At 39.0% G+C, this 25,795-nt stretch overlaps 1 protein-coding gene across 1 annotated transcript; it reads right to left on the reverse strand.

The window, feature by feature from the left end:
- Positions 1-6,283: 6,283 nt before the first annotated feature.
- Positions 6,284-18,712, reverse strand: LOC149310908 (sulfotransferase 6B1-like). The gene is made up of 8 exons (XM_089528419.1): positions 18,467-18,712; positions 16,604-16,848; positions 15,263-15,399; positions 13,353-13,442; positions 11,570-11,696; positions 8,631-8,725; positions 7,160-7,316; positions 6,284-6,525 (listed from the first exon to the last, which is right to left on the reverse strand). Exons 2-8 carry the CDS (start codon positions 16,803-16,805, stop codon positions 6,395-6,397), a joined length of 939 nt encoding a protein of 312 aa, XP_089384545.1. The 5' UTR covers positions 16,806-16,848; positions 18,467-18,712; the 3' UTR covers positions 6,284-6,394.
- Between the last annotated feature and the right edge of the window lie 7,083 nt (positions 18,713-25,795).

The following is a 25,795-nucleotide window of genomic DNA, read 5'->3' on the forward strand; positions in this document are numbered from 1 at the left end:
GGACACCATAGACAGATAAAAAGATAACCAAATGAGTCCTTGAATACATCAAGCCTGAAATCTCCCTGGAAGCCAAGACAATCAAACTGAGACTGTTGTACTTTGCTACATCATGAGAAGGCACAACTCATTAAAAGGCATTTATGATGCTCTAGTCTGTTCCCAAATGAATATTTCTAATGGTTGCCCCTAGGACCTAAATACTCCAAAGGAACCAGATTCTATCTGATTTTCAAGTTATACAGTTCAGCTCTTGAAGAGCAGACGGCTAACAAACACCGGGTGCTGTAGGTTATATGTCAGAGGAGTGATTGGGCAAAAATACCTCTTTTTTTATTTTTTTCCTGTCATGTTACTTCTTTTATTGTGTAATATTATATATTCCATATATTCTTCTCCACTGACACCTGTACCTTCTACAATATATACCTACTTTCTTTCTTCTTCCTTCTTCCTTCCATCTCTTCCTTGCCTCTTACTTCTCTTCCATTCTATACTCCATTCCCTATTCCTACACCCTTTTCATGTTTCATTAGAAAAAAACAATAATGCTAGGAAAGGTGAAGGGAAGCAGGAAGACAGGAAGATCACAAGTTAGATGCATAGACTCAATTAAGGCAGTCACAAGTACGAATTTGTAGGACTTAGGAGGAGCAGGACAAAGGGGCTTGGAGATGCCTTAGCCATAGGGCCATCAAGCGTCATGGTCAGCTCGAGGACAACAGGGTCTGACAGCAACATCAAAAGACATGTGACCTCTGTCACTTGACAGGATTCTCTCTGCTCCCTGGGTTTCCTGTGTTCACCAAATTTATCCTGAAAGGACTCCAGAGTCCTCAAGATGGGGGAATTTCACAGTGAACACAATGAAACATCAGGTTGAAGGCTGTAACACAATTGGATGCACACACTCTGAATATCTTCCATATTCTATTTTCCTAACAGGACACTTTTGTATGAAGAAACAGAAAGGGAACCTGTTCATAAAGGCTGATGAAAGGAGCAACCCTTGACATCTAGTGTGGGCAAAGGCTAGTTTTCCAGTTGCTGTTGGATTTCAGTATCTGGCTGTCCTTAGCTTTGGCCAGTCTACTAGGCACTGATGGGAATTCAACAATGTTTGGAGGCCGCACTTTGTTCACCAGTGCTCTACATATTGTTTTTTTGTCCATTTACAAAGATGTGTACATCATCTTTGTTTTACTCCCAACTAGTGGCATTAGAAGGTTTGCACTGGTAGAACAGCCTACTTATAGAAATAAGATCATGTGCATAGAAACTGCAGTTTGGGACTCATTTCCAAACTTTATAAAATTATTACATAAACATCGATGAAGGTGAATGCACCATCCCAGCACAGTAAAAGGGGGGGGGGGGGGGGAGAGACTACATTTTTTTTTCAAAGTTTGCAAATATATAGGATACCATTCTAAGTCTTACTTGTATAATTGCATTTCTTCAGTAGATATCACCCCATCCCCCAATAGCTAGTGGCCAACTTTTTTAAACATGCAGGCACATTAGGTAAATGAAGCACAACATGGACATGATGAATTTATGCAGAACAATAGATCCCCTTTTTTAAAAATGCAATAGAATAAACATGTTGTGGCAAAGCTATGTTTATCAGGAATTTGCCACCAATTTTTTTTTTTTTAATGCTTATTTCTGTTTCTGGAGTTTTAGCAAGTAGTTTGACAGCAATCCATAAACCAGCTGAACTAGAATTCATGATAAACATATCTAGCTCTTTCAACAGATCTAATCTTCTTGCATTATGCAAGCATATCTGTCCTTTTGATGTTGCACAGACTAGAGACTTCTGTAAAGGGTCATCCTAGACATTTATGATGCTGTATTCTGTTTCCAAATGAATATTACTAGTGTTTGCCTCTAGGACCTAAACACTCCAAAGGTGCCAGATTCTATCTGATTTTCAAGTTATTCAGGTCAGCTCTGATTAGAACTTGGAGAGGAGACTGCTAACAAACACCAGGTGGAGTAGGCTATATGTCAGAGCAGAAAACGGGCAAAATTACCTCTTTTTGTTTAATTTTTTCCTGTCATGTTACTTCTTTTATTGTGTAATATTATATATTCCATATATTCTTCTCCACTCATACCTGTACCTTCTACACTATATATTCACTCTCTTTCTTCTTCCTTCCTCTTTCCATCTCTTCCTTGCCTCTTGCTTTCTTTCCTTTACTTCTATTCTATACTCCATTCCCTACTCCTACATCCTTTTCTACTTCTTAATATCTCATTCTCATCCCCTTCTAATCCATCCTTTAATTCACCCAATGTAACCTAACTGCTACTCAAACCTTCTTTGCATATACACATACCATCTACACCTATCTTACCTTTCTCCTCCAATAATTTACCTTTCTACGTCTAGCGGTATTTCTCAATATTATTCTAAATTTATCTTCTATTAAATCCTTTCTTCTCATTCATATCATTCATGCCGACTTCCTACCCATTAATATGTGTTCTAAGTCCTCTCTCTTATTGACTTTCCTACAGTTTCCTATTTATTTGTGAACAACCTCTTTAACTAAATTAAATTAAATGTTGATTATTGCCAAGTCTCTCCATCTTTTCTTTAAAAAAAAGTTATTTTGCATTTTTATAAAAAAAATGCTCATTTCTGTTTGCAAAGTGGTTGCAAGTAATTTCACAGCAACCCATGATCCAGTTGAACTAGAATTCAGGGTAAACCTATCTATCTCCTTCTCAAAATCTAACCTTCTTGAATTATACAAGCATACCTGTACTTTTGACATTGCACAAGCCAGAGACTTCTTTACATGATCATCCTAGGCATTTATGATGCTCTATTCTGTTCCCAAATGAATACTTATAGTGGTTGCCCCTAGGACCTAAACACCCTAAAGGTACCAGATTGTATCTGATTTTGAAGTTAAGCAAGGTCACCTCTGGTTAGCACTTGGAGGGGATACTGCCAACAAACAGGTGCTGTAGACTGTATGTCAGATGAAGGAACTTGCAAAAACACCTCTAAGTGTCTCTTGCTTAAGAAAATCCTATGAGCTAGATGTGGTAGCCATAAGCTGATGGGTGGCATACATGCATAGTAGCCACCTTTACTCCACCTCTTTCATTCAGTCAAGCAAGTATCAGTCTATAGATTTTTATCCACAATCAGGAAATATTCTGTTGAAGAATTAAGATTAAGAGACCTGTGCTTCACAACACACAGAGCCTGGACCCCAAACCGGATATTTTACTGAAGCAATGGGGTTAATTTGTACTGTCCTTTATCTAAGGGTGCATTTGCTCCATAGAAATAAACTACATTACAAGACCACTTTAAGTGCAGTAGCTCCATCCTACAGGATCCTGGGATCTTCAGTTTTACAAGGTCTTTAGCCTTGTCTGTGAAAGAATACTGGTGCCTGTTAGAGCATATAGATTTATTAAATTTTGGAGTGTGTGTGGAATTCACTTTGATCCCAAGCTGACCTCCTAGGGGCACTGCCATTTCTCCAAAGCGGAGATGTCATGTAGGCAGCTTGCAAAGGAGGGGGTAAGAGCCCTAGAGAAGGAGTGGAAATTCCCCACAGGTAGTTTGGGAGTTCTTAGAACAAGAAAAACCATCACCTCCAAAAACCAGCACAATACTGGCTGTTTGTTTTCAGCCTTACACTTGATGGCCCAGTGATTAAGTCAATGGCCATTCATTCATCTGTTTGCCTTCCCCATTGTGTTCAGAATCAAGTGCACTGGCTAGACTATTCTTCACCTTGGTTTAACAAAAGCCCAGGTCCTTACACCCTTTGTCTTGGCTGCAGCCAAGCCATTAATCGCTTCGCTAGAGGCTAGAATTTGCCTATATAACTCTTACTCCAGCTCACATCAGGGTGCTACAGTCAGAATACAGCCTTGCTTCACGTCAGACTGAACTCTGATTTTAGCTCCCTTGGCCATTTCACCCAATGTTTCAGCGGACGTGACTGTCCATCATCTACATGTACATCTGGTTCCCGGAGAAGCATTCGGAAGTAAGTATTTCCCGTAGATTGGCCATGAAACCCACTGGGTGATCCTATGATAGGTTCACCTTGGGGTTGCCATAAGTTGGCAACAACCCGAAGGCTCACAGCAACAAAAGCTTCATTTTCCTCTCTTCCTCCTGTTCAATGTTATGGAATTCTGGGATTTGTACTTTCACGAGATATTAAGCCTTCTATGGCGTGTTACAGACCGCCCCTTTGGGGTGGCCTGTAGGCACTCCTTTCCTTGCTGGATTGGGGCCTCAGCTGCCAGAACAGCAACCTCTGGGGCCCAGATCCACCGCTTTCCAGGCCGCGGGGAAGAGGCAAAAGGCCACTTCCCTGCGGCCTGGAAAGGGGTGTCCTTGGGGCATCATGCCCCAAGGACACCCGATGGTGGCGGGGACAAGTAGAAAGGGTCACTCGGCCCCTTTCTGCCTTGCGTCGCTGGCGCAGCCATCTAAAGTCTGTGCCAGCGACGCAAATCCCGGAAGGAGCTCCGTTTCAGAGCTCCTTCTGGCACCGTGGAAAGGGCGCTCTATGCACCCTGGCGTGGCACCAGTACATCACAACCGCGCCGCCTTGTTTGGAGGTGGCGCAGTGTTGACGTAGCAATGGCGGCCCCCGTGTGGAACGGGCACCGCCATTTTGTACGGACTCGATCTGTACTAGAGTTAGGGGCGCCTGGTAACCCTAGTACGGACCCAGTCCGTACTATACGCCCATCTGTAACGGGCCAAAGTCAGAGATCTCTGGTGCCATAACAAATTGCAAATCCTAATATTCCATAAGATGGAAATATGACTTAAAGTGGTGTCAAACTTAATTCTGCAGTATGGCAGCTGCTGCAGTGCTTTTGACCCATGATTTCAAGAAGCGGTTAGGTGTCCCAGTTCATTGTAGTTAATTGTGGTGCAGAAGTTAATAGTGAGTTAATACTGACATGCAGACTGTAGGGATCGATGCAGAACAAGATTTTGAGAAGGTAATAAAAACTAAACAACCTCATAGAATTTTGAAATTTTATGATCTTTTTTTAAAGTGGAATATGGAGCAAGAGACTGTTAAAAAGGTGATGATTAGATGGTCTCAAGACCTTAAACATACAATACCTCTAAACAGTAGGGAAAGAACTGGTATAAGAGGGTGTGTGTGGTGTGTACATGGTGTATTTGTTTTCCAAAAGGAAAACAAAAAGAAACTCTGGCCCGAAACAGACAGGCCAAAAAAGAGCAACTTTGGACCACTTCAGGGGTATGGCATGCAGATGACCCATGCCTCTAATTTCTCTGGAAGCCACTCTGAGGCCGCCTAAGGCAGCCTGAAGCTGCTCCTTGCCAGCAACTTGTTTGGGTTCTTCAGTATCCAGCCAGCTGAACATAATAGAAAACGCTGTCTGATCTTGCAGTATTATCAGTTGCAAGTGATTTGGCAAAAGGCATTGATTTAAATGAAGTGACTCACAAGTTAACAGCTTTGAAGGCCAGGAAAGGACAGTTGAGATTTAGTTGAGATTCTCACTATTGGTGAAATGCTTGTGTATTTGTTGCTGTTTGTTTATTTTTGGGGAAATATTTCTGGGCATGTCACTCTCTCTTGTTCTCAGAGAATGGCCATGACAAATCTCCTCTGATGAAACTTCCCAAGAAAGCCCTGTGATCAGTTTGCCTTAAGGTCACCATAAGTCAAAAACAACTGGAAGGCAAACACCACCACCATTATTTCATTTATGAGTATGTTTTACATTATTTGGGTCATTATTGATTATGTAATAATCAGACCTGATCCAGTAATGTATCTCATGTAATGGTAAAGTTTAACATTAAAATAAATATAATTTTGATGTACTTCTTAAATGATTTTATTTTTAATTCTGTTGTTTTCCAATAAAAATTTCACTTTAGCCACACAAAACTATATAAATGTGAATAGATTTAGGCTGTGTGTATGATATTGTAACTTAAAGGTATAATTTAATTTTTCTACTTGTTTATGTCATACCATTGCTAGTGATATATAAGAATTATGATTTATGAATAACATTAGTACAAAAACATTACTAAGGCTTGTGTGTGGTCTGGTACAGGAGAAGGTAAATGGGAGGTGCAATCATGAGTTACCAAAACCAAGACTAATGATGCCACTGTCCATATCAGCATGGGACCTAAGAATAAGAAATGATGGTTTCCTTAGCATTCTGGCTCAGTGTCACATCCAATCTAAGCCTATAGGTTTCTAATAAAGACAAAATTGAACTGATTGAAATTTTATTCTAGAAAGCTGGTTCCCTTTTATAGCCAAATATTTATTTCAAATTGAGGCAAAGTGAGATCTTTTTTTCAATTCACTCCAAGAAAGTATCTCTTCCTGAGGCTTCATGCCTTGCAGTAAATATCATACTTGATCATTTCTCCCACTTTGGTTCCTGCCAAACGCTCTTTAAATGCCATGTCCATTTCCTGGTTGTTCTCTTGACTAAAAAGTGTCTTCCAGTCTCTCACGGTACCTGAAAGCAGACACATATACAGATTTGTACTGTATATATAAATACCATGGATATAAGTATCCAAGATTTTCCATTTCTGATATAGAAGCCACATATTTGCTTTTGCAGGCAAATGTATACAGGAGGTCTGAAATATGACTGGATATAGGTGATAAATAAATGTCTCCTTTTGTAGGCAAGTATCCCAATCACTGCCTGTAAATTGGCAAGTGAAAATGAGTGATAACATCTCTAACATCAGTGAAGAGAAGATTGCAGGATGTTGTATTGCCAATTGCCATGATGTAAAATACATATAATCACCCAACTTTTATCACAGAATTTGTATATCACTTTGCATAGTTGGCTTCCCATTGTTTTCTAGAGAAGTAAAAAAAAGTATTGTGCACAGATCATTCCTTTTTGATGACATTTTATTCTACTTAAAGAGTAGAAGAGACTAGAACATATGGTTAAGTGGCAATTAGAGAAAAGAAGGGAGTCTTAATTGGGGGAGGGTTATAGGTTATGTAATATATGTTGTTACTGTTTATGTTTCCTGTTTTTGTGTATATTTATGTCAAACTCTATGTATGTATGTGTTTATTTTGAAACCTATTAATACATATATATTAAAAGAAAAAGAAAATGACACCTTTACGGAAAAGAACATCACCAAATTCTCCATGGGTTTTTTTAGAATGGTCTTTCATAGTCTTGAAAGTGCTCCTTTCTGCAACACCCTGAATGTCTTCCTCACTTAGGTTCAGTTCAAAGAATTTAGCAATCTTTTTAGCTCCTAAAGCTGTGTTCTGTAAGGAAAAAACAAAGGAACTGGTCTTATCAGTGCACATTTATATGTTGAATAAAGCTCTGGTTCTTGTAAACTCATGTATCCAACAAAGAAATATTGGTTGTTTAGGAATTAGAATTAGAAATACACTGAATTTTTCTTTCATTTGTGTAATCTGCATTGATAGTGCATTTTCATGAGCTTTACTTTGAGGTTGTTTCTTTGTTTGCTAGCAATGGCCTGCAGTACTGCCTAAAACTATAGTACAATGTATATATTGGCACTGAGCAAAGCCTTAGTAGACAAATTTCCAGAACATAACAGAGAGCTAGGCCAATATAGTAGCTTAAAACATGAATCCTCCCTGCTCAAAAAATCCATGTCAGATTGGATGATGCCCCTTTGTTGTTGTTAACCATTTTTAAGTCAGCTTCAAATTGTGGTGGTCCTGTGAATGAAATACCTCCTGGATGCTTTTTCCCCTTCTTAACAGCCTTTTTAAGTTCATGTAAACTAATGGCAGCTGTGGCTTCTTTGACTGAGTCTGTCCACTTGTAATGTACTCTGACTCTTTTTCTAGTACCTTCACAAAGAATTATTGTAAAACATCATGGGGCATGGGATGGCAGCTGGACAGGAATAGGAAGGTAATTCCAGTCTTGGTTTGTGTGTTATGTGATGGTGTGCATACATGGGAGAGAGGTGGGGGGAAATGTGAAGAGATACAGTTTGATGATGCATGGTGTGGTGTTCTGCCCTCCATTGGAGGGGGCCATGTGGACAATGGAGTTTCCAATTGGTTTGGGGAAAACCAGGATTGACTTGGTTTTTCTGTCCATCTGTTCAGGCTTTAGGGAAAGTTGAGGCTTGACACACATTTGGACCCATATATCTGTCTTTTTTTGGCAGTCCACAGAGTTCTCCTCTAGCACCACAAATGATCTTTACGGTTGTTTGACATGAAATGGTGCTATCATTTACCCTCTGTTGCAATTTTATGCTTTCATCTCCTTTCCTGATCCAATGCTGCAGCAAAAGCTACAAAACAGAAGGTACACATAAAAGCAAGCAAAATTTTCATTGCTTTTTAGGGGATGTTACTGTTTCAGCAATTGTCAGGAAAGCTTTTTTAAAATATACATTTTCAGAGTAGGCAGTGTCTACAGACTTAAACTCTACACCTTTAATTATTAGGATAAATTTAATTTTTACTCATCTCTGAAGCTCACTGGCTTTGAGCTCATCACTACCTCTTAGTTTAATTTTCCTTACATGGTTGCAGTGAGGAATCAATGTGGGAAATCTTAAAGAATCTTAAGAATATTGATCATACCTCTTTCAGTTCTTCATATGTTATTGGCATGACAATTTCTTCATCAATGTACTTGTTCCACACACAAAGATAGTCAATATAGGATCCCCAAGGCACTAGTGGAAATCAGAAATCATGCAACAGTAATCAGAGACAACATTTTATTTTAAAGTCCTGCTTGATCACTGTGTATCCTGAGTCACTTTGTGGGGGGGAGACCAGTTTCTGTCTGCCATCCCATGCCCGCCGGGTTCCCAGCAGCCACACCAGCCTAGCCCAAAGGGGCTACCCAGTACCTAAACCAGCAGCACCCCACACCTCAGACCCAGGTCGAAAGACCTCTCAACTTCCCCCTTGGATGGGCCATCCAGTCCAACCCCCTGCCATGCAGGGAACCTAAATCAAAGCATCCCTGACAGATGGCCATCCAGCCTCTGCTTAATGACCTCCAAGGAAGGAGACTCCACTACACTCCGAGGGAGTTTGTTCCACTGTCGAACAGCCCTTACTGTCAGGAAGTTCCTCCTAATGTTGAGATGGAATCTCTTCTCCTGTAGCTTGCATCCATTGCTCCAAGTCCTAGTCTCTGGAGCAGAAGAAAACAAGCTTGTTCCCTCCTCAATATGACATCCTTTCAAGTATTTAAACAGAGCTATCATATCACCCCTTAACCTTCTCTTCTCCAGGCTAAACATCCCCAGTTTCCAGATTGCAATGGGTTTTCTTTTTATTAGTGGTTATTATTAATTGAAGATAACATTTTTCATAATGTCGAACTAGAATTTTTATATATACAGTTCTTTCAACACAGCAGAACAATTATGTAACTAAATTGTGTGTGTGTGTGTGTGTGTGTGTGTGTGTGTGTGTGTGTGTGCTTTGTAGTTTGATGTCCAAGAGGTAATGAAATGTAATAGTACTGTCAACCCTCCTTATCCACAGTTTTTTTATCCACAGATTCAAGAATCCATGGCTTGAAAATATTTTTAAAAAGTATAAATTCCAAATAGCAAACCTTGATTTTCTATTTTATATTTAGAGACACAATTTTCCTTTTCCATTATATTTAATGGGACTTGAGCATCCACAGATTTTGTTATCCATGGGGGATCCTGGAACCAAACTCCAGTGGATAACAAGGGCACACTCTATTAACTGACTGAGACAGGCAACAATTGGTTATATTTGAGTATCAAAATTAGGAATGCAGAGATACTTGCCTCTCCAGAAAGATATTAAGTCTGAGCTGATCAAAAACACATTTAGAATGTTGAATGCAAGACCATCAAGTGGGCATGTGAATGAGGTGTGTAGCTGCTGAGGCAGCAAATAAGACCATTTAAAAAAAAATACTGGTTTGCATGGGTTGACTGGAAATCGCAACTGCAATTACAAATGTGTAACCTAGAGCTAACATTTGTAACATCATTCCTGCATTTTCTGTGTGTTTCTTTGTCAAGAGGAATGTTTCATGTGAGCAAAGTTGCTCTTCTCTGTTATAGTGAACAAATATCAGAATCTGTGGACATCTCTGAGTACCTGCTGGATAAGAGTTTGTATTTCTAGATATTCTCAGTTCTTCTTCCCTGATGGGCCTTGGGAGAGGTACACACTAACCAAATGAAATAATTTTAAAAACAAACAAACAGGGTGTAGGGATCTTCTAGCTCTCCAGATATTGGATGACTGCAATTCCTAGAAGCTCCAACCCTGATAGCGAATGGTGAGAAATGCTGGGAGATGAAAATCAACAACATCTGGAGAGCATAACAATTTTCACCCTTGCTTGTTGTACAATCCCTTCATTTCTCATATCTGTTCACTAGATAAGAGTGAATGAGTGCCTTATCACATTGCAAAAGTAAGCCAAGATGCAGCAATAGAGCAGCGCCTTTCTTTTTACCCTCTCTCCGTGACATCATCATAGTGCTTCTTCCTTCCTCCAGAGGCAGATGATCATAAAGTTTATGCCAAACAGATTTTTCTAGTGAGGCCTGCCATTTGCAACAGAACAATACACATGCAAACCACTCCTGCCTTCCCAGGTTCACACAGTATATGTATCCAGGCAAGCATTCTCTGAAGATGCCAGCCACAGATGCTGGTGAAACATCAGGAATAAATTCTTCTAGAACATGGCCACATAGCCTGAAAAACCCACAAAAAAAACTATGGATGCCGGCCATGAAAGCCTTCGACTACACAGATTTTTCTACCATGAGAAAAAGGCATGCTTCTACAACCATTTCTCTTACAAAGAAGAGAAGGAGGGAAAGAGGAAGCAAAAGAGAAGGAAGATAGGAACAAAACCAGAATCATGAACTAGTGTGCAAGGGTAAAGAAAACTACTGTAATAACCAATAGAGAGAAACAGAAGGAAATAATAAAAAGGAAACAACTCATTTGAGATGCAGTGCTGGAGAGGAGTGCAGAGGATATCATGGACAACAAAAAAGACAAACAAATTGATCCTAGAAGAGATCAAGCTGAACTCTCCCTGGAAGCCAAGATGGTGAAACTGAGGCCACATCATGAGAAGGTATGACTCACTAAATAAAATACTGTAATACTATGAAATGTATAAGTCAGCAGAAAGATAGGAAGACTGCAAGCCAGGCAGAAAGACTCAATCAGGGAGGTCACGTACTTTCATTTATAGGATTTAAGCAGAGCAGTGGAGGACAGGAAGTGTTGGAGATACTTCATCCACAGGGTCACCATGTATAGGGTTTGACTCAAGAGCATTTAATAGCAACAACAACAACCCTTGTGAATAGAATAGAAATACTTTAAGGGCACGTGGAGATGTAAACAGAAAGCCATTTCTCTATTGCTGTGTTGGCTAACTTTTGTAATGTGATAAAACTCATAGTCACTGTGGTTTTCTCATATATGTATCTGTGTTTTCATTCCTTACAATCATTATTCAATTGGCATGAATAGACAAACTGAAATCCTACATTCTCCTTTCATTAAAGCTTCAAAGAATGGTCCAAATGTTGCATGTGGTGGGTATGGAGCAAACGTGTTTGAAAAATGGAAAAAAGATGCGGCAACATCTTTTGGATTCCGAACCAGCAGCAGGATCTTAAACAAAAAAGCAAAAATGAGAGAATTATGAATAAAAGTGGATGGTATTGCGGCTTCTAAAATATATTATCATTTATTTAAACAAATTTCTAAACACTACATTCTATTACTGCACTCTTGTGCACACCTAATAACTAATAACTATTGTATTGTATTGTATTGTATTGTATTGTATTAGCTAACGTCTAGCAACCCTAACCACACTAGACATGATGAGGAATGCCGGGAGGTAGAATTCAGAAAGATTTGGAGATAATAACAATCCCCATTCCTCTTTACACTATAATTCCTTCATTTCTGACATTTGTTGACTGAATAGGAGAGACATAGTGGGAACAACAATGAATATTTGCAAACTATGTAAACTATGTGGATTATTAATGCATAGGACAAGGATACATAAATCACACATGAAGTATCATCACCTACAACATGCACTAAGGGATTTTCCATGCAATGCAAATTGGACGTAACCATTGTTATAAAGAGTAAGGGGCAGATTCAACCTACTTAGCTATTTTAAAGGGCAGGCCCAACCTATCTATTTAGGAATATCTTGAGATCCCCTAATTTCATTTTAATTGTGTTAGCTAATACAATAGAAGTATGGACAAAATAAAAATTTATTTTTTCAATTTTCATCAAAATCTCTCAAATATGTATATACACACACACACACACACACACACACCACAGCAATCCCTAGAATGACTGCAATTTTTTGTCTCATGTTGTTTTTGCATCTTGTCCTAGCTGCTTAATGCTGAATAATAGCTGCTGGGGGCCACAATCTCATTTAACAGGTTGGATTAATTCTCTGAATGGCTGACCCATTCATTTTGGGGAAACTTATGTCATGATTTTCCAAAGAGAGGGATGGTGCATGGAAAACATATCCATAATTCATTCATTTCCTACACATAAAACAGTTGTTTTCTTTTTCTGCAAGACGCTTTGTGCGTGTTTTTTTTCCTACAGAATATTTTCCTCACATGCACACTACACAGACCATGCTGTTCTCACACATGTTCTTGACTGTAGCAGGCTGTGAATGGTAGCTGACCTAGGAAGCATGTACTGTAGAGGTCAGATACAAGTTGGTTTTATACCAGACCTTATATTTAGAACTGGCATCTTATGTTCCCTCATTTTTGATAGAGAGGAAATCAACAGAATTGTCAAATCATTGCAATCCAATGTTTTCTGACCTGTTCCCTCAGTTTCAATTTCTGGACAATTGGTCACTTTTCTCTTCTCATCCCTTTGGTTGGAGCTGTCCCACCAGCCTTTCCGGTGTCCTATTGTGAGTGTTCAGGATTCCTGTACCTTTAATTTAAAGTTTCCTTGCTGAAAATCCTTCCTATTTGACTGCTTACTTATGGATGTTTGTGTTTTATTCATTTTATTGTTGGTGATGTTTATATGATTTCTCTGGGTATTTGTTAATATCAAGAAGTATGGAAATATTTGACATAAACTGAAATATATAAGAAAAGTAGTCACAGTTGATAGATTAAGACACCAGAGAAATGCAGAAAAAGCAGGATATAAATAAATATAATAATAAATAGTAAAAATAAATCCATCTGATTGAGTGGCTTTGCTTTTGTTTGGCCAGTCCTCTGATTATAGTAAATTAAAAAGATTACTCACTTTGGCTTTGTTCTTGAAGACTGACTTTGGAAGCTTATCAGCACGGAGATGAGTAAATATCACTCTCCTGGAAGGATGGGCCTTCATCCTCTTTCAGAGACAAAATAAACAAACAAAAAAATGGAAAAGAAGTGACTTAGAAATAAAAACATGGAGCTTATCTTTGTGGGTCCTTGTTAATGACTTGCAATTTCTTTATTTTTTTAAAAAAAAATTAATTTAATTTAATTTTTATTTGGTCTCAGAAGCTCCCAGATGAGAAATACAAAGCACAATGCCAGAAGCACCATTGCCATAATGTGAGGTTGAGGAATTGTGACTTGCCCAGGGTCACCCAGCGGCTTTCCATGGTCGAACCGGGCTCGAACCCTGGTTTCCCAGTGTCCTAGTCCAATGCTCAAACCACTGCACCACACTGGCTCTCTGGTTCTTTGTACTAGAAGTTTCCAAAAGGATCTAAGGGGGAAAAATTATAGAATCCCCACCCAGACAGAGAGAGGTGGGCTTTTCCTCATCAGCAGTGAATAGGCCCATCTATGAAACAGTCTGATATTAAGGGAGTCACAGCATTGAGACACTGAAGCCCTCACAATAGATTGTGACAAGAGAAAGATCTCTATTTCTTGATCTCTAGCTATCAAATATCATACAGTTATCAGAATCTTCTTACACCAGAATGTGACTCAAGTTTTGGCTATCTGTGATGCTACAGCAATGGGTGGATCAGGCCCTCAAAATAATTCATTTTTATAATCTAGGAGATTATTCAAACCAACCCCTTTCTTGCTGCTGTCATGCCAGAAAAATAAAAAGGCAACATAGTGATTTTACAGCAGCCATCACCACATTCTCTTTCACTGGCAAAACTGGGGCTGCTGCCCCCATTGCATTCTCTTCCTGTTCCTGGTTTTTTTGCACCCAGGGCATTGTGCAATTACCATTTCCTTCATGAGTTTCCCCTGTGAATTGAAAGGGCAGGGGATGGGGAAGCTATGGGTCAAAGGCAGCACTGTTTCATCACCATCACCATGGCTAAAGCCACTTCCTTCCCGTGGAAATCACACTTTAAAAGCTGCATGTGATAATCTCCCTAAGGTTCATTCCCACTTACAGATAAATCGGTGTGCAATCCAAATCAAAGGATTGATTCAACATTGGATCGTGGTTTACACTACACTTGCCCCGATCACATTTTTTTGTCATTTTCTGGCATCTTAATAATCCCCTTGTGGTTCCCATTCATGAATGAATCGATTCAAAATTATTCAGTTCCAGTAGCCTGAAGGGGAAATTTGAATCTATTCCAATCTGCTTGTGGTTCACACTTGCACGGAATCGATTTATTGAAAAAGAAGTAGAAAAAAATCAGCATCAAAAAGATGCAGGTTAAGTGGGTTGAGAGCATGGCCACCCCCCTCGGAATCACTTGAGTGATTCGGATTAAGTGGGAACCAGGGTCGTTTGAATTGGTTCAAACCGATTGGTGATCCAGTTTAAAAGGTAGTGGGAATGAGGCTCTAGGTTGACATTTAGGATTCTTATGAAATAATACCAACAGTTGTGGGTGGGGTAGGTGGTGATGTCTGCTCTCTCAACGTGCAGAATGTTGGTGTACCCATAATGGGTCAGTAACTGCCAGCCATGCTTTATTATTGACCTGATAACCTGGAAGAAATGACAGCTAATAAGGCAATAGAATAATGTATGTTTAACATGAGAAAAATTACAAGCCTATAAACATATAACACCTTCTTATTCAGCACAGGCAAGGATGGAGATTACCTGGAGGTGGAAAGGAAGAAGAAGGAGAGATTAAAGAACAAGGAGAACTACAAGAGTCTGTATAATCATCCATTAACAATTAGGTTTGGAAAATTCTTCAGGTTTCTGTACACATTGCAAGTGATCACCTCATACTTTCCAGGATCTCCAATTTCCAGATAGGGAAATTCTGACAGTAGTAGTTCCTCATTCAGCTTGTGAGGTTCATGTTTCTTTGCAGAGGTTATTACTAAATCTGTAACAATCTGACCAACCCAGTTCGTACCTGGAAAAGAGTCAGAGAGCTAGAAATAATATATTTCCCCCAAGTGGTAGCCCATTGGCAAAGTTATGAAGCAAAGATATCAAGAGATAATTTAACTCAGACATATGTTTTGCTCAAATCAATCAACTTTATTGACATAACATTCATACCAAACTAGCATCATTCTGTGTGACTGTTTGTCTCTGTATTTATGTCTGTATCTGTGAAACAACAGTATAATTTTCTTCAGCAGTTGGCTAATTTTCAATCTTAATGCAATCTTCAAAACCTTTGCTGTTATTTTTAGCACTCTATTAAGTGCACAGGCATGGTCTCCTTATGAAATGGACTGGAATCTTGACCAGTTATTCAATAAAATGTTAAGATGCTGGGTGACTTTACACAATGAAGCCCACTCCTTCATAAAACTTCAGGTCATGAGTTTAACTGTGGGAATGTGAGGAGCAAAGGGAAATGAGCATATTGCCCCTCAAATAAGAATTCTGCTCCTCTAAATGATTTTTTTTCTCTACAAATCTCTAGCATTACTGTAACTTCAAACTTCTCTTAGACACTTAGAAAAACATTTCTGGCATCCCAAGAAAAGAGGTGGGCAGAATGACAAAAGTAATGTGAACAAACTTAGTTCTAGACACAAACAACTTTCAAAGTATCTCTCTCAGCAGTGCTAGAAATCTGGAGACTGAAGGAAAATTTCATGAAAGGGACATTTTCATTAACTGAAAATGATGCCTAGGTTTGACTCTTCACCCATAGGATTAACCTGGACATGTACTTGGTGACCATATGTCATAACCACAAACGAGGACAAGGCACTACAAAATGTAGGACATTTTAGCACTGTGTTATCAAAATTGTGCAGTACACACACACACACACACACACACACAGAGAGAGAGAGAGAGAGAGAGAGAGAACAGTAATCCAACACCCAGATATTTAAAAGATGAGACTTTGTTAATCTAGCAACCATTAACTTTCCTCTCTTTTTTCAAATAATTGCAATGATATTCATTTTCTCTCATTTTTTCTTTGTCTCTCCTATACGCAGATTCTAGTCAGTTGTATTATTTAGTAATTCTTCTCAAAATAGTTCCAATTCAAGTTTATCATGGAATGCTCTCTCTCTCTCTCTCTCTCTCTCTCTCTCTCTCTCTCTCTATATATATATATATATATATATATTCAAAGAAACAAAACTCACCAGATTTGCAATACCCAGATAAAATGATATCATCACTCCTTGCTTCAAAAGACTCTAGAGCTTTGAAGACCTCTGAGCTACAAAGAGTTGCAGGGTATACAATGCCATCATATGTAAATAAAATTTCTTCTCGGGTCATCTTTATACCATCTTCCATTGCTTTTTCCATTATCTCAATGAATTTCTTTCTAATATATGGCATTTTTTTACACTTCTTCTTTCTCTTTTCTGGAAGTGGAATGACTCTGTGAAGAAAGCAGATGTAGTTCAGCTTCTAAAATTATTTATTTTTTTTATTTATTCATTTAACAAAATTGATTTTTAAAAAATTATATGGTATTGTTTTTAGGATATGATTATGTTTTTAAATTGTATGCCATTTTGTAAGATTTGTTTTGCTAAGTTGCCTTTTCAAAAATGCTTTTTATTCTGAACCTTCAAATCGTTTCCAACGATCACCACCCCAAGGCAAATCTGTCAGGGAGTTGGGTTTGTTTTGTTTTTGTTTTGTTTTGCTTTTTTGGCAAGATTTGTTGAGAGTGGGTTCGCCTTTGTCCTCCTCTGAGGCTGAGAGAATGTGAATTGCCCCAGGCCATCCAGTGTATTTCCATGGCCAAGCAGAGATTCCAACCCTCACCTCCAGAGTCATAGTCCAGCACTCAAACCACTACAACACATTGGCTCTTTTCAAAAATACGTTATTTATTTAATAGGTGGCTTAGTGGTTAAGACACCAATTCTGATGATCAGAAGATCAGAAGATTGACAGTTCTAGATGGAGTCAGCTCCTGTCATTAGTTCCAGCTTCTGCCAACCTAGCAGTTTGAAAGCATGCAAATGCAAGTAGATAAATAGGTACCACTTAATTGGGAAGGTAACAGCATTCGGTGCAGTCATGGCTACTTGACCACTAGAGCAATCCTCAGACAACGCTGGCTCTTTGACTTAGAAAGGGAGATGAACACCACCCCCTACAGTCAGTCACGACTAGACATTCATGCCAAGGGACTATCCTTACCTTTACCTTTTATAAAGTACTTATCTATCCCCTACCAAGACAAAGCCCTATCACAACAGCTTGTAAAATGGCATTCAAAATGGCAAACTAGTTATTATTATGAAACCGTTCTCATTAGAAATTATAAAATACCATACCATCTACCTGAAACCTGTTAAATTTCAAATCATAGCCTGCGTATTAAAATGGGTTTGGAAGAAATAATGTTAAAAATAATGTTTAAATTATTTTTGAAAACCACACAGGCAGGGCCAAACATGCTGCTTTGGGGAGACAATATTATACATTGCTTGAGTGTGATATGAAGTCTCTTTTTCATCACTTGCAAGGTTTTTAATAACATTCCAAAGGTGGACACAAATTTTGTCTCCAATCCAATGAAGCCCTTAGATACAACTCTATCACTTTCCTTCTGTTTTAGGTCCAAAACACATTGCAGAAATAGTCCAGTTTGAGACTGCCCTGGCTCAGTGCTAGGGAATTCTGGGAACTGTAGTTTTGTGAGATATTTAGCTTTCTCTGTTAGAAAGCTCTAGTGCCACAACAAACTACAATTCCAAGGATTCCCTGGAACTCAGCCAAGGCAATTAAAGCAATTTCATATTGGATTATTTCTGCAGTGTGTTTTGGACCTTAGATTTCAAATCTCTGATCTTTTCTTTTCTATGTATTTCTCGATTGCTTGGAATTCAGATGTTAGTTTTTGCAATATACAGTATTGGCGTTTGTCAGGATAGAAATCCAAATCACAGATTCATTCAACTTGACAGAGGACATCACTATTTGTGTTACATATCAAATCCAAAAGAGGTTCATATAGTTTTCCTTACCAGTCCTTGTCCTACCTGGCACAGTGGCACCTTACTTGCCGAACCAGCTGCAGTAGCCTCCAGGGAGCCGAAGAGGAATGCTTCACTTTTCATATAGGTTCAGGCCAATCAGTCTCATTGGCCAGTCTCTCTCTCCTCCCCTTCCATTTTTGATGTTGTGTTTCTTGCTCCTCACCAGGTTTTTCTCTTTCTCCTGTTTCTAGTTCTTCCACTCATATGTCAACAGACATGGAAAACAAACCATAGCCAACAGATTGGAAATGATCAATATACATCCCCATCCACAAAAAAGAAGACACAAAAGACTGTAGCAACTATAGGCCCAAAGCACTAATCTCCTACGCAAGCAATATTATGCTCAAAATTCTGCTACCGAGACTCCAATACATGGAAAGAGAAATCCTAGATGTCCAAGCAGGGTTCAGGAACGGAAGAGGCACTAGGGAAAACACTGCAAACTAAACAGATCATGAAAGACTATGGAGGATTCTCAAGGTCAAAGATCCTTGAACAAATCAAGCCTGAAATGTCCCTGTAATCCAAGACAATCAAATTGAGCCTGTCGTACTTTGGCAACATATTGATAAGGCATGATTCATTAGGAAAAAATAATGCAAGAAAGGTGGAGAGAAGAAGAAAGGCAGGAAGACTACAAGCTAGATGGATAGACTCAATTAATGCAGTCACAAGTACAAATTTGCAGGGCCTAAGAAGAGCAGTAGAGGGCAAAGGGGCATGGAGATGCATCATCCACAGGGTCGCCATGAGTCATGGTCGACTCAAGGCCAACAGGATCTGAGAGCAACATCAAAAGACATGTGAACAGACCTCTTCCACATTCTGAATATCTTCCATACTCTATTTCCCGAACAGGACACATTTTTATGAAGAAATGGAAAAGGAATCCGATAAAAGGCTGATAAAAAGAGCAACCCTTGGCATCTGGTGTGGGCAAAGACTAGTTTTTCAGTTGCTATTGGATTTCAGTTCCCAGCAGTCCTAAGCTTGGGGCAATCTACTAGGCACTGATGGGATTTCATGAAGTCCAACAATGTCTCAAGGACATACTTTGTCCACCACTGATCTACATATTATTTTTTGTCCATGTACAAAGATGTCATTAGAAGGTTTGCACATTAGAAGGTTTGCACTGCTAGAACAGCCTACTTATAGAAATAAGATCATGTGCATAGAAACTGCAGTTTGAGAATCACTTGCTTATCTTCTCCTGTTCTGATTTTGTGAGGAACCAAAAGATTTAACCAAACCATTTATTCCTCATCCTCTAAGACCAAAATATGTGTCATGATCTTAGAGCAAAATGTCTTAGAGCAAAATGCACTAAGAGACAGGAAAATCATGAATGTTAGAAAGGTAGAGTATAAGGGTTCTTCAGTAACTAAAGATTTTAATTAATTTTACAAATGTTATAAAATTATTGCATACACATTGATGAAGGTGAATGCACCATCCCAGCACATTAAAGAAAAGAAAACATTTATTTTCAAAATTGCAAACATACAGGGTACCATTCTAGTGTCTTAGTTGTACAATTGCATTTCTTCAGTAGATATCACCCCACCCCCCAATAGCTGGTGGCCAACTTCTTTAAACATGCAGGGACATTAGTAGATGAAGCACAATGCAACATGGACATGCTGAATTTATGCAGAACAATAGATTCCCTTTTTAATAAATGTAATAGAATAAACATATAATAACATGCTGTGGTTAAGCTACGTTTATCAGAAATTTACCACCAATTTTTTATTAATGCTTATTTCTGTTTGTGAAGAGTAGTTTGACAGCAATCCATAAACCGGCTGAACTAGAAATCAAGATCTAACCTTCAGCAAATCTAACCTTCTTGCATTATACAAGCAAACCTGTACTTTTAAAGTTGCACAGACTAGAGACTTCTCTAAAAGGTCATCCTAGGCATTTGTGATGCTCTATTCTGTTCCCAAATGAATATTTCTAGTGTTTGCCCCTAGGACCTAAATACTCCAAAGGAACCAGATTCTATCTGATTTTCAAGTTGTACAGGTTAGCTCTGATTAGTACTTGGAGAGGACACTGCTAACAAACACGGGTGCTGTAGGCTATATGTCAGAGGAGAGAACAAGCAAAAAATACCTCTTTTTTATTTAATTTTTTCCTGTCATGTTACTTCTTTTATTGTGTAATATTATATATTCCATCTATTCTTCTTCACTCATACCTGTACCTTCTAAAATATATCCTCACTCTCTTTCTTCTTCCTTCTTTCTTCCATCTCTTCCTTGCCTCTTCCTTCCACTCCTTTCCTTCCCTTCCATTCTATATTCCATTCCCTATTCCTACATCCTTTCCATGATTCATTATAATAAAAACAATAATGCTAGGAAAGGTGGAGGGAAGCAGAAAGACAGAAAGACTACAAGCTAGATGGATAGACTCATGTAAGAAGGTCACAAGAACAAATTTGCAGGACCTAAGCAGAACAGTGGAGGACAAAGGGGCTTGGAGATGCCTCATTCACAAGGTCACCATGAATCATGGTTGAATTGAGGCCAACAGCGTCTGAGAGCAACATCAAAAGGCATTCCCTCTCCTCACTGGATTCCTTGTGTTCACCAAATCTATCCTAGGGTGAACCCAGAGTCCTCTAGGTGGGGGGATTTCACAGTGAACTCAATGAAACCTCAGGTGGAAGACTGTCTGCTCCATATGTTGAATAACCCACTTGGATGCACACACGCTGAATTTCTTCCATTCTCCATATTCTTAAGAAGACACATTTTTTATGAATAAATGGGAAAGGAATCTGTTCATAAAGGCTTATGAAAAGAGCAATTCTAGACATCAAGTGCGGGCAAAGGTCAGCTTTCCAATTACTGTTGGATTTCAGTTCCCAGCAGTCCTTAGCCTTGGCCAGTCTACCAATGGGAGATTGGTAATGGGAAATCATGAAGCCCAACAACGTCTAGAGGCCACATTTTGTCCACTACTGCTCTACATATTCTCCCTCCATGTGAAATATGTGTTCATGTATACATCATCTTTGTTTTACTCCCAACTAGTGGCATTAGAAGGTTTGCATTGGTAGAACAACTATTTAGAGACAGTAGCATCACTAGGGGGTGCAGGGGTGAGGAGGGTGAGGACTGCACCAGGTGACATCCCAGAGGGGGGTGAGAACACTCCTCCCCACACGTCTCTTTTGCAGCCCAGCTGTGGAAGCCAGTCTCTACTCAGTCTACAGAAAAAAGGGGGACTGATGCATTCCGCTTCTTTCTCCACTGAGCCTTGAAGGGGGTGGAGGGGGTGGCAGGATGGGGATGAGGACAGTTTAATGTTTTGCTCAGTCAGTGAAAAAAGGAGAGGTTGCAGCATCTCCTCTCTTTCTCCCTCCCCATAACCTTGGAGCCAAAGAGGTTTTGTTCTTGTTTGTTTGTGGTTTTTTTACTCTGTCAAAGGTTTGCTCAGGCTACAAGGTCTGTCTCCGTTCTCTCTCTGAAGGCTGCCAGGAGGCCAGTACAGAGATTTTACCAAAGGGTCTTTGACATTACATGTAAGGTTCTTCCTCCACAAATACTCCTAAGACCCAAGTCATTGAACTAGGGTTCCCTCTATGTGTTCATGTATAATCATCCTTGTTTTACTCCCTGCAATAGCAATAGCAAGTACATTTCTATACTCTAGCAATACTCTGTATACTTTACATAGCAATACTCTTCTGCAATAGCAATAGCAAGTACAACATGTAAGCTAATTGCCCCCAACAAGCTGGGTACTCTATAGTTTTTTGTGGGTTTTTCGGGCTATATGTCCATGTCAGGATGCACAGGGAAGCTATTGAAATCCACAAACACCTGGATAATTTCAACCAGAAAGAAGAAATCCTTAAAGTGAACAAAATTTGGCTACCAGTCCTGAGGAATAGCAAAATGCGGACTCAACAAATGCAAATGGGTAACCACTCAGAGTCAGGGGCTTTCCCAGCAGATAATAATCACCAATTAGCAGACACTAATCCTCTTTTGCATTAGCCTCCCAGGCTGAGGACAGCCATGAACACAGAATAATACACATGCAAATCACTCCTGCATTCCCAGGCTCACACAGTATATATACACCCAATTTTTTCCAGGCAAGCATTCTCTGAAGATGCCAGCCACAGATGCTGGTGAAACATCAGGAAGAAATTCTTCTAAAACATGGCCACATAGCCCGAAAAACCCACAAAAACCTATGGATACCGGTCATGAAAGCTTTCGACTTCACAAGCTGGGTACTAGTTTTGGTGACCTTTGAAAGATGGAAGCCTGAGTCGAGCCTGAGCCTCTGGCTGGTATTGAACTCACAACCTTTTGGTGACCTGTGCATGAGGGTCTTGTGGGGGGCAAGGGAGGGAAGAAAGGATGAAAACAAACAAAGCAGAGTTTGCAGGAGAGCAGAAACTAGATAGTTATGAAAGTGGTTGCTGACTGTCCCTCCCTTGAAAGGAAAGGACAGAAGGAAGGTATCCAGGAAAGGAGGCAGCAGGAGTAGCCGACTATTTGTAGATCCCTGGTGGCTCAGTAGTTAAATGTCTGTACTGCAGCCACTCACTCACACACTGCGAGGTTGTGAGTTCAATACCAGCCAGGGGCTCAGGCTCAACTCACGCTTTCATCCTTCAAAGGTCACCAAAATGAGTATCTATCTTGTTGGGGCAATTAGCTTACACATTATAAACTGCTTAGGGAGTGCTTAAGTGCACTGATAAGTGGTATAGAAATGTACTTACTATTGCAGGGAGTAAAACAAAGATGATGTATAAATGAACACATAGAGGAAACCCTAGTTGAATTACTTGGGCCCTAGGAGTATTTGTGGAGGTAGACCCTTGCATGTAATGTCTAAGATCCTTTGGTAGAATTTGGGTAATTTGGGTTTCTATTTGTTGGTTTGTTAGTTTCTGGTACCATTTGGTTTAGTATGGTTTAAATATATTATTATTCCAAGAAATAGCCATGTTAGTCTGTCACAGCATATTAAATAAATAAATAAATAAATAAATAAATAAATAAAGGGAGGAAAATTGCAGCTCTTTTAACACCAACTATTTTATTTTGTGCTTTCATGAATATAATTCCATTTCTTCAGATGCCCTAAATTTGATTGATATCAGTTAAAATAGATCAGTTAGTCTTTAAAGTGCTGCTAGAGTCCTCTCTCCGACCTTTGTCCTAAAATATATTGTTTGTTCTCTTGTAAAAGTATTGATATTCTGAAAGGGGATAAGGGACTGAAATACAATTTACACTAGAAAGGTAGTCTTATAAATTAATGGATGTCACTTCCCTCTTATGCACATTGGAACAACTAGCTGCTTCATCATGATGAGCTTCCATAACTCAATCTATATAAATAAAAACATGCAAACTCTATTAAAACAAAGAAATTAATATGAAAATTATAATATTAAGCAAGATCTCAAGAGCAGGCCCATCAAATGTGAGATACCTTGTTTGTTCCAGGTGTCTTTATATCAACTATTTTAGATGTAATTAATGTATCCAGTAGAAATGTATAAAACAAAACAGTTACTGTATATACTCATGTATAAGTTGACCTCATGTATAAGTCGAAGGAAGGTTTCAGGGTCAAAATCCTGAATTTTCATATAACCCATGGATAAGTCGAGGGGAAAACTTAGGGGGCCATAAGGAAGGATGGAAAGGGGGAAATACCACTTTCGTCCCTCCGTCTCCTTCTCTGGACCTCTAGAAAGCAAGTGGATTTAAATGGAGAGTTGTTTGCATAGGAAGCAAGGTCTTGCAAAAGGGACTGGATAGATGGTTTTAAATGGAGCATTGTCCGCACAGGAAGCAAAGGCTTGCAAAACAGACAAAGCAAGTGGATTTCAATGGGGAGTTTTCCCCATAGGATGCAGAGGCTTGCAAACGGACCAGGGAAGCAAAGGCTTGCAAACAGACCAGGCAAGTGCTTTTCAAAGGGAAGTTTTTCTGATAGGAAGCAAAGGCTTGCAAACGGACTGGAGGGGTTAGGAATTCAATGGAGATTGAGGCATCAGGCTTGCTAGGTATAGGACCTTTCCAAGCACTACTGGTGCATTGGCCCTTCTACAAGTCTACCCAAGATTTTAGGGGCAATTTTGGGGCATAAATTTCTCGACTTATAGTCAAGTATATTTGTATATACGATAATATGCATACCAGAAACACAGGTTTAACAAAAAATTAAAACCTTGGGTTTAAGGTTTAAGTTAGATTTCTAAATATGTATTTGTGTTTCATAAAGATTAAGCTCCAAAACACACCGCAGAAATAATCCAGTTTGAGACCGCATTAACTGGCTCAGTGTTAGGGATTTCTGGGAACTGTAGTTTGTGAGACATTTAGCCTTTTTTGTCAGAGACCTCTGGGGCCAAAACAAGTGGTGCTACAATTCCCAGGATTCCCTAGCATTGAGCCAGGGCAGGTAATGCCATCTCAGATTGAATTATTTCTGCAGTATGTTTTGGACCTTAATCTTTATCTTAAAAAACTCCAAGGAAACACAAATGTATGTTTAGAAACTTAAACCTTAAATCCAAAGTTGTTGTTTTTTTTACTAATTTTAAATATTCTATAGAAACATCACATCTTATCAAAGTTTCACTTTAACCACAGGAATCTATGTAAAGATAAATACATTTAATTTGTGCATTTGATATTATAATTTAAAGATGTACTCTTAATTTTCTTAGCTGTTTAGGTCACTATTGCTATTATATTCAGTGATATATGGATATTAAGACTTATAAGTAACATTAGCACAAAAACATTACTAAAGATTCTGTATGATGTGTTATGGGAGGAGGTAAATTGGGGAAGGAGGTGACACCATGGGTTTCCGCACCGGGTGACACTAAACCTACTGATGCCACTGCTTAGAGATGTAGGTTCATGTGTATAGAAACTCCAGTTTACAAATCATTTGCTTATCTTCTCCTGATTTTGTGAGGATCCAAAGGATTTAAACAGAATAATTTACTCTCTGTACTCCTTATTCTCTAAGATCAAAATATGTTTCATGATCACTGTATTTTAGAGCAAAAGTCACTGAGAGACAGCTGAAAATCAAGAAAGAGGAGTATACAGTTTCTTCAGTAACTAAAGATTTTAATTAATTTTACAGGATTCATTAAGATGGAACCATGACAGTTAAAGTCAAACTGCATTAATTCTGCAATGCGGCAGCTGCTTCAGTGCTTTTGATCCATGATTTTGAGAAGCTATTAGGTATCCCAGTTCATTGTACTTGATTATGGTACAGCAGATATAACTCCAGATGTTTCATCATCACTAGCTGATG

The sequence above is a fragment of the Sceloporus occidentalis genome, unplaced genomic scaffold (assembly GCF_023333645.1).
Source record: "Sceloporus occidentalis isolate IW3139 unplaced genomic scaffold, rSceOcc1.0.p SCAF_6, whole genome shotgun sequence".
Classification (NCBI taxonomy): domain Eukaryota; kingdom Metazoa; phylum Chordata; class Lepidosauria; order Squamata; family Phrynosomatidae; genus Sceloporus; species Sceloporus occidentalis.

Excerpts from the sequence above, each read along its gene's own strand:
- LOC149310908 (XM_089528419.1), bottom strand. The coding sequence starts at position 16,805 with ATGCCATATATTAGAAAGAAATTCATTGAGATAATGGAAAAAGCAATG. Across the intron at positions 11,697-13,352 it reads TCTTCAAGAACAAAGCCAAA|ATCCTGCTGCTGGTTCGGAA; the intron begins GTGAGTAATCTT and ends TTTTTGTTTAAG. Across the intron at positions 6,526-7,159 it reads TGATGTTCTTTTCCGTAAAG|GTACCGTGAGAGACTGGAAG; the intron begins GTGTCATTTTCT and ends GTCTGCTTTCAG.